The 16,465-nt window shown below is 34.5% G+C and overlaps 1 protein-coding gene across 3 annotated transcripts in view; it reads left to right on the forward strand.

Moving 5' to 3' along the window:
* The window catches only part of LOC105832308 (TATA box-binding protein-associated factor RNA polymerase I subunit B), a gene marked incomplete at its 5' end in the record, with an annotated part of 50,416 nt that overhangs the window by 26,211 nt on the left and 7,740 nt on the right, over positions 1–16,465 (forward strand). Inside the window, 3 exon segments of one of the 3 annotated variants that reach the window (XM_036294190.1) lie at positions 6,191–6,420; positions 6,495–6,684; positions 8,193–12,733. In XM_036294190.1, coding sequence (XP_036150083.1) covers positions 6,191–6,420; positions 6,495–6,684; positions 8,193–8,415 — 643 coding nt within the window. 3 annotated transcript variants of the gene reach the window in all.

Here is a 16,465-nt window from a genome sequence, read left to right on the forward strand (position 1 = left end):
AATTCACCATAGCCTTTTGCAATCTGCCGTCCTCTCTGAGGACTCCATCTCCATCCATGAATGGGCTCATACTGGCTAACACGCTTTCCGTCTCGAGGCCCTTGTTTCCAGACAAACAACGCATTTCTCTCTCAAAAAATTGGCCTTGACATTGGTTTAACTAATTTCAAACGCGCTGACTTTAATTCCTCCACCGATATATTTGCATAGTTTCGATCAATTATCCTGCATCTTGTGTTTGATATAAATCGACAACACCATCCCAGGTAGCAAGGTGACGTTAATACGACGTCAATAATTCGTCATTTAAGGTCGCAGACGTCATGTTACCAAATTAAGACGTAATAGTAACGTCATTTTTTGACCTATTAATTACATCAGTCATTTATCCATCCTACAACGTATTTCCGACGTCATATTCTTGACTAATTAATAACGTCAGTTAATTGATCATTTTACGACGTATTAATAAGATTTTATTAGTGACTAATTACTGACGTTAACTATAATTCTTTGTAATAATTGACGATTTGACCTCAAATGACAAATTATTGAGGTCTAGTGGACGACACCTTGCTACCTATAACTATCATTATTTAAAGATTGGTTAATAAACAACATTATTAAAATTAATATTTTATAAAATTAATATTTTATATAATTAATACTATCAATATTTTAGAATTATCCCAGGCAGCACATAATATTTATGATAAATATTTATTAATATTTATTAATATTTATTTTTTCAAAATATTATATAAATATTTTACACATATTTTATATATACGAAAAAAAAATCTTTATTCAACATATTAAAATATAGATTAAATATTTTATATAATATTTATGATAAATAAAAGATAAAGATTTGTATAAGTAATATTTTGTAAATATTTATAAATATTTCATAAATATTTTTAAAATATTTATGATAAATCTTTATGATTTGTCAAATCTAAGACCACAAAAATATTTATAAAATATTTAGATAAATATTGCGTTTTGTCTGAGGTATAATTTAGCTTTATCAAAAGAACAGAGCAAAAACATATTTCTATAAGTTATTCCACATGTTATTTTGCATATGTAAAAATCAGGAAAAAAACTGTAAATTTATATTTATTTATAAAAATATTAGTTAACTACAAGTTTCATGTTTCTCGCATCTATTGAACTGATCTATAACAAATATGTATTCATGATCATCAAGTGTTCATGGATCATCACAAAGGGCTAAGTAGCGTACGATCTTCGAAGTCAAGCAACGTCGACGGCGGTTCAGAGTTGGATGGGTGACCGCGGAAGTTAGGCAATTCCAAACGTGACTATGGTGTGGTGGGTCGTGATGCTTGTTGAGAAACAACGTAGATTTTTTTTTTACATTATAATTATGTTATTTCGATATTTTCATAATGCAAGTACTGCATATATAGGACATGTACCCGAAATATTTTCTAAAACGTCAAAATAATGGCTTTTACTACCTGGAATAGTCATAAAAATGACGTTAAAATGTCGTCTTTATTAAATGTAACCTAAAAACTTATGTTTTTTCATAAAAATAACAATAAAATACCGTCAAATGTACGATACTAGCTTCTTGAAAATGACGTCAATAATATGAAAATAATGACGTATTTTTGACGTCAATATATGACGTCGTTAAGATGAGACAAATGTACGTCAGTTTTACGACATTTAGACGTCATTTTATCTTGACATTATGACGTCTGGTTCGTCATAAAATGACCAAAAAATGCCGTCAATTAGACGTCACCTTGCTACCTGGGATATTATTCTCCCGATTTTTGTCAATGACGAGAACCTTCTCAAAATTTAATCTATTACGGAGCTAAATGTTGCCTGATTCACGCATACTTGTATTTTTCTTTTATGCTCGGATTTAACAATTTCTAATTCTCGATCGGATGGTTCCGGAAATCGAGGATGATGCTGCTAACGCGCCGCAATCTCCGAAAGCCACGATAGGCCCGACCACCACAATGAACTTGTGTCCGAATTATTACAACCGGTGCCACGAGAAATCAAGTCAGCTGAATTTTTTTTACTTGTTACGTGTCTCCAATGATCGGCTGACAAAACCGCTTGTATTTTACTAATTCTATTAGACACAAATTTTCTGTCGACCCACGTCTCCTGCTATCCAGGCAAGGACAATCGTCTACGCGTATACGCCATGAAACGTAATCGGCAAGGAATCAAAGATTAATTGAATTAAATTGACCAATATTACCGCTCCACATAACTCGAGTCGCGGAATTGTCAACTTCTTCACCGGAGTCACACGCGATTTGGCGCACAAAAATCTTGAGACGACTCGGTTTGCTTCGTCGATCGCCTGTACATACGCGCACGCGCTGTATGCTCGCTCGGAGGCATCGCAGAACGCGTGTAAATAGACGCGCACCGGACTCGCGAGCTCCACTACTCGCCTCTGCACTCTTACCACGCAAAACTTTATCAATTCTTCCATATAATCGAACCATGCCTTCTGCAATTCAATTGGTAACTCGTCATCCCACTCAAGATTTAACTGCCACATACTTTGCATAATGGATTTTGCTTTAACCACTAGCGGGCTTGCCAGTCCTAATGGATCAAATAGTCTTGAAATAGATGGTAATAATAATTGTCGCTTAGTTCGTGCATCAGGCATAGCAGTCGATTTAAAATGAAAATTGTCAGTCTAAGGCGCCCATCGAATGCCCAGGGTCTTATCATCGTCCCGCTCATCCGTTATTGTCTGGAACCGCTTGCATCTAACAATTCTTTAGCTCTACTTGATCGCCACTTGTGTAATTCAAATTGCCCTAGTTTTAGCAATGCAACCATTTTTGCTATCAAACATTTCGCTTCCGCGATGTCGTTCACTCCTGTTAACACATTGTCTACAAATAAATTCTGCAGCAACGCTTGTGCCGCTCGCGGATACCGGGCCGCGTTTTCGCTTGCTAATTTCCGCACGCTTCTTATCGCTAAAAATGGCGCGCATGATTGACCATACGTAACGGTGTTTAAACGATACTCCTGTATTGGATCGTCTGGTGAAAATCGCCACAAAATTCGTTGATAATCCCGATCGTGATCGTGAATGAGAATCTGTCTGTACATTTTTTGCAAATCAGCTGTTATTACCATAGGGTATATCCGAAATCGTAATATGATTTTGATTAAAGAATTTTGCAAAATCGCTCTAACTATCAACGTATTCTTTAACGATAAGCCTGATTTCGTCTTACAGGAAGCATCGAATACAACACGCATTTTCTTGTCAGAATCTTGACGCACTCCGTGGTGAGGCAAACAAACAACATGCGAACTCATTGTTGACATCGGCGAGGCAACCGTCATGTGCTTTAGGTCAATGTACTCTCGCATAAATCTAATGTATAATTGTCTAAACGATTCGTTACTTCTAAATTTTCGCTCTAAATATATTAGCCGTCTTTCGGCAATATATTACGATTCACCAAGTTTATTCTTGTTTTTACAAAAAGGTAATTGAACAATAAATCTACCTTCTCTATCTCGAGCATGAGTCTCTTTAAAGAACTTCTCACACACTCGTCCCTCTTCAGTCCATACCGCGTCGCGACTCGAACATCCTCGATCTCCCAAAACCTGACTATCGATCTGTCCAATGACAATTGCGCGCTTAGACACACGTGGAGATTTACTCCATTATTTGCGACTTATTGTATTGGAGCCGGACCCGAAATGATCCAGCCGAGTTTCGTGTTGTGTAGCGATGGCAAGCTCGCGCCGAGCTCGATCTTTTGAAGTTCCAATAAATTAAAAAAAAAACTTACCTTCAATCAACATATCTACTTAACTTGGGCGGAAATATGTATTGTCAGCTAGCTTCAAAGTGTTTGCCATCGCGAGATTCTGTGTGTCAATCGCGACAGAAGGCACATTTCGTGTGATTTGTGGTACGATCAAACAAAAAACAGATAATTGATAGTCCGTTGCTCGTGACTCCATTGTGACTCCGACAACCCTTTGTTACCTTGTATGTTAAATTGTTTATTCCCGTGATTGCCTCTTGAACATTCTCAGGGTTTATATTGTGCCTTGTGCAAGCTGCCGCAGTTATGAAATTTGCCTCACTAGCACTGTCGAGTAAAGCGCGAACCGATTGCCGCATTCCGCCAGAGCCCGTAGCATTTACTATGACGGTCGCCATTAAAATCTAACTCGGACACGTGCTGCACGACGCATAGTGCAGACAGATTCACGCTCGATCTTTCGCTTTGATTACCTTTGCTGCTAACGGATTTTGATTCGGAATTTGCGGATCGCTCCACAATAGAATTATTCTCATCCACGTGACACAATGTATTGTGCCGCCTACCGCATGTTCTATAAGAACTCGCCTTGCAGTTGCCGACTAAATGATCATTTCTTAAGCAATTAAAGTAAAATTTTAATTTCTTTACGAGGTCGATTTGTTCTCGCGCGGTCAGATTTATAAATTTATCGCATGAATATATGAGATGAGCTTCCTTACATACATAGCATCGTCCCGAACCCGTCACCGTAGCCAGACTAATTGCTGCGTTCGTCGAATTGGCCTTGAGTTGTCCTGCCCAATTTGCAAAGTCGGATCGCCCAAAGGCCTTGGCATTACCCGCGGCGCCGCTCCTTCCGGATTTCTTTCTGCTGCCCTTAAATTCCTCGGAAGTCGACTGACTCTGGCTCGACCCATTTAACCGCTCGAGCATCTGTACTCGCCGCTGCAAAAATTTAAACAACATATCAACGGTTATTTCTTGTTTTCCTTCCGTGGTCTCCTCCCAATGACGACGTGTGGCCTTGTCCAGCCTCTTCTCGATCATAAAAATAATAAGGGCATCACCCCAGCCCAGGGTTCAGCGCCTGAATCTCTCAACTTTACGATTCGTAAATGTTTCCAGAATAAATCGATCAATTCCTGGATTGCCGCGGCTGATTCCCGTTCGACCTTCGGTGCGTCAAACAAACATTGTATGTGTCGTCGTCTCAGCGCTTTCTCGTCCTCGTAACGGTTCTTCAGCAGCGTCCATGCTAGCTCATAATTCTCGGCTGAAATCTCGATGGACTCCACGACCTTTGCGGCGTTCCTGTTAATGTTCCGATTAAATATTGGTGCTTTTCCAATGATGATAAATCACTGTCGTGAATTAACGTTGTGAAGGAGTCGGAGAATCGCTTCCAGTCGTGCAGTTTGCCCGAAAAACTTGGAAGTTTTATCGTCGGCAGTTTAACCTTGTGTTCTATGTTGGCTCCTCAACAATTCGGTCTGCAGCTCCAGCACACGCACCATCGCATCGTTAGCGCCTGTCGCCGTGCTTGTAGTCAGCCTTAGAACTGCAATCGTTTTCGTCAAAAATGCCTTGAGATCGATGTATCGAGCCTCGAACTCGTCATCTTTTTGCTGATCCTCCGCTGGAAACTCTTCTTTCTTAACGGCGATTAATAATTGTTGCTGAATATCTTTGAATTCTTTATGAATTTTCTTTATCCTGTCGGCGTGGATCGTCAATGTCTCGAATTCCAGCGATATTTGCTTATGGAGCACTCTCCGCAAATTTCACGATATTTGTTTACTTGGCCTTTATATATCGTTTCCTCTTTTGTAGTTCCTTGCATACTTCCTTGCTCATGATGAATGCTTGCGTGCTTCTCCATTTGTCTAAAAAAAGATCCGATCGCTCTGCTTGCCGTTTTAGTAGTATCTCTCAAATATTTTGCGCGACGCTCCTTGTCAAGTATCACGCACAATTGTAACACAATAGTCAAAAATCCGGCTCAAAGGACCATGTACGGGCTAGTAATCGAACTTGTTTCTAAATTTAATATATAACTTTCTTTCTCAATAATTACAGTCTATTCGCGCGGAGACTAATGTGCTCTGGTCGCCATGAAATTAACTATATTCGCGGGAGAATACGCGCTTGCTCCAATCGCTACGGAGTCACAAAGCCAAATGTTCGTCGGAGATTGCTCGGTACCGACTCCGATTTGTGTTTTTCGTCCTTCATCGATACATCAATCGATTCGTTTGTTTCGGTTGAGGCAAACATCGACCCGTAGTCATCGACACACAACTATGATTTTTAAAAGTCTTTTAAAAGTTTGTGTAACTATACTTATATATTTTTTACGTGTACAAATTTTTTTGCAGATATGGAAGAGAAGGAAATTTATCTTATTACAGACTAGATCGCTTGATACCTACTGAAGTGTCTTTAACAAGAAGCGATATGAATTTCTTATCAAGAGCCATGACTATAACGCACAAAAGTATGAGAAGAATTATTGGACAAATGGCAAAATTTCTTGGAGTCACGAAAATAATTTGTCCAGATCTTTTATCTCTCGTTAATCGATATTGCACTGAATTAGCTCTACCAAGTATGAACATCATACAAATTTATACATTATTATTTTTATATACATACAAGTACACTTTATTATGATATTTGTAGAAGACATATTATTAAACGCGGAAAGATTGACGAGTTTATCTCCGCCAAAAATGACGTTTGACAAAAAAACCTCTATTCCTAATTACGAAGGTCGTGCCATGGCATTTATTATTGTAGTGTTGAAAACATTATTGAGTTTAGATGGGATTACAGAAAATGAAATTAGTAATGTTGTAAACAAGATTAATAGGTATGTATCTAAACCGTTTTATAATAATGTGTTAGATAATATCCACAGGTAGCAAAAACAAGTCATTTTGACGTCAAATTTTGGTCATATTGGTACGAATGACGTCCTATGATCAAAATGCGACCATGACATTTAAATGACGGCATATTGACGTTATTTAATGACGTCTTAATGACGTGATATTTTGATCCTATTTCTCGCCATCATTCCGTGACGTTATTATGACGTATTAATTCGATCCTGCTTCTCGGTTAGCAAATATAATAATTTGAATTTTATGCGTTTATTTTGTATTAATTTGTATGAATATAATCCAACATATAAACATATAAACAAACATAAAAAAACTATTGATTCCAAAGACTATATACATTAATCATCATCAATCTATATTTAAAATTATCCCAGACAGCACACGATATTTATGATAAATGTTTATAAATATTTATAAATATTTTTAAATATTTATTTTAAAAAGTATTATATAAGTATTTTATGTATAGTACATGAAGAAAAAAATTTTTATTCAACATATTATTAAAATATAAACTAAATATATATTTATACAATATTTATGGTAAATAAAAAATAAAGATTTGTACAAATAATATTTTGTAAATATTTATAAATATTTTATAAATATTTTAATAATATTTATGATAAATCTTTATGATCTGTCAAATCTAAGACAGATTGTAAGATGATTGTAAGAACCACAAAAATATTTATAAAATATTTGGAAATATTTATAAAATATTCAAATAAATATTATATTTTCGTGTCCATTATTTTATTTATTATATATTTTCGTGTCCATTATTTCATTTATGTTTAAGTTCACACATATTGATAATTTATTATGACTGAAGAGGACTGATTGTGAATATAGTCGAAACGTTTTGAACATTTTTCAACATAGTGTTATTAGTCGCGTTTATAATTATATAATGTTTATTTAATAAATTATAACGTATTAGAGAAATTTTGTCTTGGCTCGATATATTGACCTATTTATTGTATTATTTTTGCTTAGCACTAACGAGCCCTTTATAATTGTTTGTATTGTGATTTTCCATACGCTGGTCTAACAATGCGTTACAGAAACTTTAAGTATCATATATATAATTTTTTGTTCATTAATTTTTATTACGGGACGTTGCGCGAACATTTGTAGTTAAGCGTTGGATAGATATCAATTATAAATTGATTAAAACAGTCTCTCAGCTACAATTTTTTAAGAAATGTAAATCCAACAATATTTTTCCGCAACATTTAAACACAATTAAGGGCATACATTTATGGTTCAAACATCATAGATTAATTGGGAGGCTTGAGAGAGCGTTATACAATTTTCGTGCTACATTACTTTGGATAGAAATTTTTGATTTACACAGATTAGTTGATCAACTAAGGCGTGAACGGCTAAATGCTTCTTACCTGTTAGATAAATGTATTTATCCTCATGTTTTAAATAGCATTATGACACATTATACTAATTCCTTTGATAGATATAAATTAAGAATGAACAACTTACACCACAAAAAATTGGAATGGCTAGTTCAGAGAAATGAAGTACATAATATCAAAAAAATCAAACCAATTAGATATCAGTCTATAAAATCATTGAAGAATGACTTTATTGAGATTTTCTTAGACTCGAATAACTTCAAGGACAAGACGAGGATCCCCATATCAAAGACAAACAAGAAGTGGTTTATGAATCTATCTTGAAGACACATCTCTGAAACAGTCTCGAATCTATTACAATTGGGTAGTAATTTTTGCCTTCCTCCTCGATTCAGTAAAAAAAGTACCGTCCACGAGGTCATAAAAGATATGGAAAATTTTAACAAATACATGGACCTAGAAACAATAACTAGAATGAGAAATGCGGTCATTCCACAACTACACATGTTTTTAACAAAAGATCATATGGTTAACAACATTGATAACGAGCTTTCGAAACTACGTAAAACAACTTTTGAATTTTACAAGGAGAATCCTAATGTTATTTTCACGAGAGCGGACAAAGGTAACGTCACTGTCGCTCTGGATAAACAGGAATATATTACAAGGATGGAAGAAATTCTGCAAGATGAAAACACACGGTGGTTAAAAAAGATCCGAGTTGCATATTGGAGAGAAATTTAAATAATATGTTGAGGGAGTGGTTACGTAAAGGGTTTGTTCAGAGAGAAACCTATTGGACGCTTCATTCAAGTGACTCCAATTTACTTAGAGCTTATGGCCTTCTTAAAGTTCACAAACCGAACGCACTGTTAAGAATTGTTTCTTCGGTGAACACTGCCCTATACCCACTTGCGAATTACATACACAAAATTATTAAAGAAAGCCTACCGATTTACAATAGACACGCCATGGATAGTTTCAGATTGTACGACGCCCTCTCGGGTAAAAACATACCGTCAACACATATCTTAATATCGTTGGATGCAACTTCATTATTTACAAATATAGTTCTAGATCTTACGATACAGAGCATTAAAAATAGGTGGACATTTATTGAAAATGATACCTCCATTCCGTTAGACAATTTTATACAGGCCATTAATTTCATTCTTTTTCACATTTAACAACAAAATTTATAAGCAGACATTTGGAACTCCGATGGGCTCACCTCTGTCACCTATTATGGCTGATCTAGTGTTGCAAGATCTCGAGGACAAAGCGCTAAAAGCGTTGAAATTCGAAATTCCGATTTATTATAGATATGTAGATGATATCCTATTATCTGTACCCCTGACAAAAACCACCGAAACTGTCAACATATGTTTAACAGCTTCCATTTGAGACTTCAGTTCACTTTAGAACGTGAAAAAGACCGTTGTCTCAGCTTTTTGGACCTCTTGTTGAGAGTAAAGAACAACAAGATCATACTTGATTGGTTCCACAAAGATACGTTTTCGGGAAGATATTTGTCGTTTTTCTCGCATCACCCTCGTTGTCACAAAATAGGAACAATCTATAGTCTAATAGATAGAGCAATTATGTTGTCAGATCCATCTTTTTAGCAAAAAAATCTAGAATTCTGCATCAATATATTGCTGGACAACGGTTATCCATTAGATCTTGTTTTTCATGAAATTAATAACAGACTTAAGAAACATTTCAATAATCAAGTGGAACTCACAGATTCTCAAAATAATCAAGCTAAAACTGAAAGTCAGCGCATAAAGAAAAAATATTTTGTGTTACCTTATATCAGGCACATATCTGAAACAGCCTCATTTTTTGTCAATAAAGATTTGTTCATGGCTTTCGTTGCCTCAACAAATTAGACATGTTTATTAGGGTGCAGAAGGATGTAACCAACATAAATCTAAGGAATAATATTGTCTACAAAATATGCTGTAAAAATTGTAACGCGTCGTATGTAGGACAGACAAAGAGACATTTTAAGTACCAAAATTAAAGAACATGCGAATAATTTTAAGTTGGAATCGTCGAGACACTCCGTGGTAACAGAACACATGCTAAAAAACAACCACGTGTTTGATTGGAATAATGTCAAGATATTAGATTCTGAATCAAGATACCAAAAAAGGTTAAGGCGATGCTGAAGGGTCTGTTTTACCGATTAAGCGTAATTATTGTTTTACACAATTATCTTTTTATTGATTGCACAGAATTAAAAATTCTTTTCCAGAATTAAAGTATAGACAATAACGCACTCCGATTGCTACAATTTCATATGAAAAACGAAAAAAGTTAGAAAATTACAGTTTAGTTATCGACTCCTCCAGTCGACTCGTGAAAACATTTGCTGCGTATAAATGTTTTAGACTTTGTACGTATAAGACACGTAGATATTGGAATTGGCATTACAAGAAAAAACAAGGCAGTGTTTTCAGGCGTTCAGAAACGAGCTAGGTGCTTTATTATAAGAGAAAAGTGTTTAACAAAATCTCCTTGTATGTGTGCGTGCGGAAGCGGTGTGAAGAGTGAGACAGAGCACTAATTTAGTTGCTGAATATCACGGTAGGCGGTGCTGTAATCGAATGTGCAGTGAAGCGCATCACTGGCTCATAGGATAACTTATCAGGCTAATTTTCAGGCTTTCTAATTTTTTTTTGTTTTTTATATGAAATTATTGCAAGCGGATTGCGTTATTGTCTATACTTTAATTCTGGAAAAGGATTTTTAATTCTGTGTAGTCAATAAAAAGATTTTTGAAAATTAAATCGCACTATTATTAGGACTCTCTGGTACGATACTCTCTCTTACACTAAAGCTTCTAACACATTTCTAAAAACATTGTTCCGGAAATATTATTTCTTGTAATTCCGATGGTACTGGATGCTTATTTTATATATACATATAAAGTTTCAACTTATTTGCAGCAAATGTTGTCACGAGTCGACCGCAGAAGTCGATAACAATTATAATTTGCTAATTTTTTTTTTGTTTTTTATAGAAAATTGTTGCCTGTGTATTTCGCTATTGTATAATTTTGTTATTGTTTATTGTTTAATTCTGGAAAAGGTTTATATTTCTGTGTAGTCAGTAAAAAGATTTTTGCTAGGAATCTATATGCTAAAATAAATAATAAGTCAATGAAGTAAATTATGGCCTACGGTTTACATCAGATCTTGGTGATGATTATAATTTGTCTATATTAAATTAAATTTCTTGGCTTTATTTTAATCCGCGCGTTTCGAAAGGTTTCGTCAGACTTGAAACGCAGCTACTAAGCTAAATATTGATGCTCGAGAGCATCTTAAAATTCCCCCTTCCCCCTTCCCCAAAAAACTGTAAATTAATTTATTGCGAAAAATAATACCTCAGCCGGGGTTCGAACTCGGATCTCCTATCATTCCGTGCGGACATTCTAGTCAATTCGACCACTGAGGCATATTATTTTTCGCAATAAATTAATTTACCATTTTTCTGGGAAAGGCAGAGGGGGGATTTTAAGATGCTCTCGGAGCACCGAGTCGGCCGCGTTCATGCCTCGAGTCTCGGGCCGGCTCGGCCGTTCTCGCCGCGTCTGCCGCTACTCGGATATTAGAAAGAGAGAGACATTGTTCGCGACTCTGCGACGAGATCGCTGGATGCCCCTGAAGATGGAATGCAGGGTGAGAGGACGTTCGTGGAAAGGGTTTTGATAAAGTGCACAATGCTTAAGTATCACGTGGACGTCGAAATGTCCGAATCGTATCGTTTATTTACAGATCGCAACTTATATATATATCACACGCGTTTTCTGGTTGTTGAGCACACTACGGAGATGGTCTAGAGTTGAGATAGAATGTCCACTAACTCGATAAGAATTGTATTAATTATTACCGGTGAGGATGATGATGCCCAGTGAGCCGGTGTCACGCGGCGCTGGCGTGCGCGTGGCGTGACGAGCTTGAGTCTCTCGATTGATGCTGTACCAGAGATTGTGGGTGAGTCTCTCTTATGAGGGTGATAATGAGTCCTTCGTTGAGCACTTGTCTGATGAGAAGTCTATGATTTCACGAGATGATTCGATCACTAAACTGTAAGCACTAGTACCATGAAAACAGAGCGAACTGCTGCCATCGAGAGCACGTACCGAAGAGAGCTTTCTAGTGTTATGCGCAGGTAGGCGCGCATGCTAGTGCTCGGCGATTTACGCGAGCGATGATCAATAGCTGCTGCCATCTGACGTGACGGCGCAAACTCACTACATGCAGAATCCCGAACAGACATCTATCTCTTTTTTTCCAAGGCTGAAAGCGTACGTTCAGCGGCCAGCACGTTGATGCTTGACGAAAGGCACCTATGCTCCCCTCCCCCCCCCCCACTCATCCCCCGCTCATCTCAAGCGTCGCGGTCGTCAAGCAGATTAATTAATATCAATCATCGATATTATTAATCATATTATTTATTATTATTTGTTATTAAATTTTTTAGTATAATGTTATTGTCTTTTTAAATTATAATAAAATTAATTTTAATAAAAAAATTAATTAAATAATAAAAATTTGTAATAATTTATTAAATACACATATAAAGAAGAGCTGATTTATTGATGAGTTAGCAAAAGATTAATGAAAAAAAATATTAATTATTAAATGGCTTCCACGCCACCCATGAGGTGCCACTAATAGCGCGTTAGGTTTTTTTACGTGGACTTTCGCTAGTAGCCCTAATCTACATATTTAATTTATTGAAATTTTTAACACGTCTATTTATAGATATGAAGTCTAGATGTGAACTATTATATATTTATAGATGTGAAATCTAACTTACCAGACCTCTTTTTTAATTAATGCTTTAACACATTTATTATTTATAAATGTAATCCAGTATATAAATGTGATCCAGTATACCAGACTAATTTTTAATTATTGCATCAACACACCTATTGTTTATAGATGTGAAGTCTAAATTACCAGACAAGTTTTTAATTAGTTTAAAGCAGTGCTTGAGCTTAGTTGCCCTTTTCGAGCCGATTCCCGAACGCGCCGCCTCCTATGCCCCCACTACCGCGCGCGGCCTTGACGGCCGAGCCGCCGATCTCGCCCGTACGCTTTGTCTCAGAAGCAGCTCTGTATAAGAAATAGTGCCCTGCACCACAAAATTCATTAAAATTACTTTAAGTAAATTTTTGTTTTTATAAACAAAAACTATAAACTTTAAAGTTTTATTAAAAATTTTTATGATTAACATTATATAGATAAAATTTATTGTACTAGACACCACAGACGCGCGCTTCGCGCGCGTTATTTGACTTTTTGTTTTTTACTTTTAAAAAATAAATTGCAACGATGATTATATAGATAGATAACCATCTATAGAAATTTGACAACTATCAAAATTTAATGTGTTTAATATTAATTGTAACAAATTAAATGTAATTTATTTAACGTTGTTTTTAACGTTTTTAATTTATATAACATTGTTTTTAATAAACAGTTTTTAATAAACACATAAAAAAATTTACAGAGTCAAAAGTAAAAACATGATGAAATTATACATTCGACGGGATCGAAAATTTTAATATAAAATTATATATTCAACGGTGTTGAAAATTTTATAAACACATGAAAAACTTTGCAGACAGTTAAAAACATGTTATAATTAAATATATATATATATATATATATATATATATATATATATATATATAGAGAGAGAGAGAGAGAGAGAGAGAGAGCGCTTTTATGTAATTATTTATAAATTTACATAATTTTACACACACACACACACACACACACACGCGCGCGCGCGCGCACACACAAATATACACACACACACACAGAGAAAAAAGCCAATAACATCTAATTGCGAGCTACTAATTACATAAAATACTCAATACAATAATATTTACTGTTAATGCTCTAACACTCTTCTTTTTCATCTTTCTTACACACACACACACACACACACACACACTCTCTCTCTCTCTCTCTCTCTCTCTCTCTCTCTCTCTCTCTCTCTCTCTCTCTCTCTCTCTCCGCTCCTTCTTTTTATAAAAGTCGCTGTTTCTCCTTCTGTTTCTTTTTCTGCTTCTTCTTTCTACAAAAGTCGAAACTCTTTTATTCTCCTACCAATCTATTTGCTTTTCTTCTTTATTTCTAAAAGATAAAATTTTAAAGATATTATTGTTATTCACTATATATATATTATATTATTACTTAATATATCTCTTTATTACTTACCTTATTACTTACACACTTTTGATATAACCAATTTTGACTTGAAAACACAACTGTCAAACACTACGAAGCATGCGGCTCAATGATCAGCGAAAGAACCAATCAGCATCGCGGATTAAAGGCAACAGTTCTTCGAGACTTTCGAGATGACTTCGATACATTCGATAAATAAATAACATGTCTTTTTTAGAAAAGGAGGATTAGTTGTAATGTGTATACATATATATGTATATATATGATATATATATATGTATATATACATATACATTATATACATTATATATATATTTGGATATTAGAAAAAGAGAGACATTCGTCTCTTTTTCTCCAAGGCGTGTGTTTAGTTTCAGCGGTCAGTACATTGATGCTTGACGAAAGGCTCCTATGCTCTCCTTCCCTCGCTCGTCCACCGCTTATCATAAGTGTCACGGTCATCAAGTAGATTAATTGTTATCAATCATCGATATCATTAATCATATTATTTATTATTTGTTATTGAATTTTTTAGTATTAATGTAATTTTATTGTCTTTTTTAAAGTACAATAAAATTATTCTTAATAAAAACATAAATTAAATAATAAATATTTGTAATAATTTATGAAATACACAAATAAAAAAGAGCTGATTTGTTGATAAGTTAACAAAAGATTAATAAAAATGTACATATAATGTACATTTTCATTAATCATTATGTATATTTTATATATACAGGGTGTTTGGTAAAGATTTATGCAATTTTTATAAGCAGGTAGAGCGCATTAAGCTGAACATAAAATCCTCATCGTTTTTCCATTTTCACAATAGTTAACGAGTTATAGACTTGTAAAATTTTCTGTATTAGCCCGGCCTACCGGCAAATGCAAGCACGCCGAGCGCCCGACCGCGGCGGCCGCCCCTCCCTAGCGCTTGAACCTTGAGATTGCTAGGCGCGCGGAGGGAGTTGTTACAACAAGCGGCAATGGCTACGCACAATGTGTACGTGTACATACATGTGTACAAAAAAATATCAGTTCTAATGCTTAAAGAAGCAATTACTAAATTTATTTTTTTTTAATAAATAATGATTATTTTTAATAAAAAATTTTTTTTGGTGATAGTCTTAAATGTCGTAAATTGTCATAAATTTTAAAAGAAGCTATTATCATGTGCTCAAAAACAAATTTATCCTTCTTTAAACAACATTAGAAAATTTTATCGATTAAAATGGAAATAACAACCAAATAAAATGTTTCAACTTTATATTCTTAATTTGTTTCAACTTTATATTCTTAATTAAAAATTAAATAACGAGGATATTTATATTTTTAATAAAATTAATCCTTGTGATAGACTTATAATACACGGAAAAAACTGTGTGGTAAAAATTACTTGGTAAGTAGTAAACGCGTGCTAAGGAGGAATTATGAAAATTTTTATTATGTTCTTCATCAAATTACGATAATATTTACACTACTTATATGATATAATTCTCTAAAATTTCTTCTTACAGTTCGTGGTTACTATCATAAATAATAAATCATACATAATTTTACTATAAAATTTTCTCCGTGTAGATTTACGAATATATGAATTTATTAAATGTTTGAAAACTTATAAACAATATTTATTTCATTCAAAAAAATTTTAGTATGTAATGTGTGTGTATTTGGTGTGTGTTTCTGTGTGTGTGTGTGTGTGTGTGTGTGTGTGTGTGTGTGTGTGTGTGTGTGTGTGTGTGTGTGTGTGTGTGTGAGATACATACACGAAAATGTTAAACATTATTTGTTTTGTGTAAAGTGAGGTGTTTATTATTAATATAATATTCTTTTCAACCATTAAAAATAAGATAATTATTAAAAAAGAATAAAATTAAAAATGAATAATTGATTTTCTTAAAACTAGAATCATATTTTTCTACGTGTGCGTGTATTGTATAGTAATCAGCATGAATAATAATAGTGATATAAAATCGCGAACTAAGGAATGATTATTCATTTTCCTGTCACAAAGTGATTATTCTTTTCTCGCGTATGTATGTACATACACCACACACACACACACGCACACACACAAACACACGCACACGCACACCAAATACACACACATTACATACTAAATTTTCTTGAATTAAATAAATATTGTTTATAAGTTT

The sequence above is a fragment of the Monomorium pharaonis genome, chromosome 1 (genome assembly GCF_013373865.1).
Source record: "Monomorium pharaonis isolate MP-MQ-018 chromosome 1, ASM1337386v2, whole genome shotgun sequence".
NCBI lineage: Eukaryota > Metazoa > Arthropoda > Insecta > Hymenoptera > Formicidae > Monomorium > Monomorium pharaonis.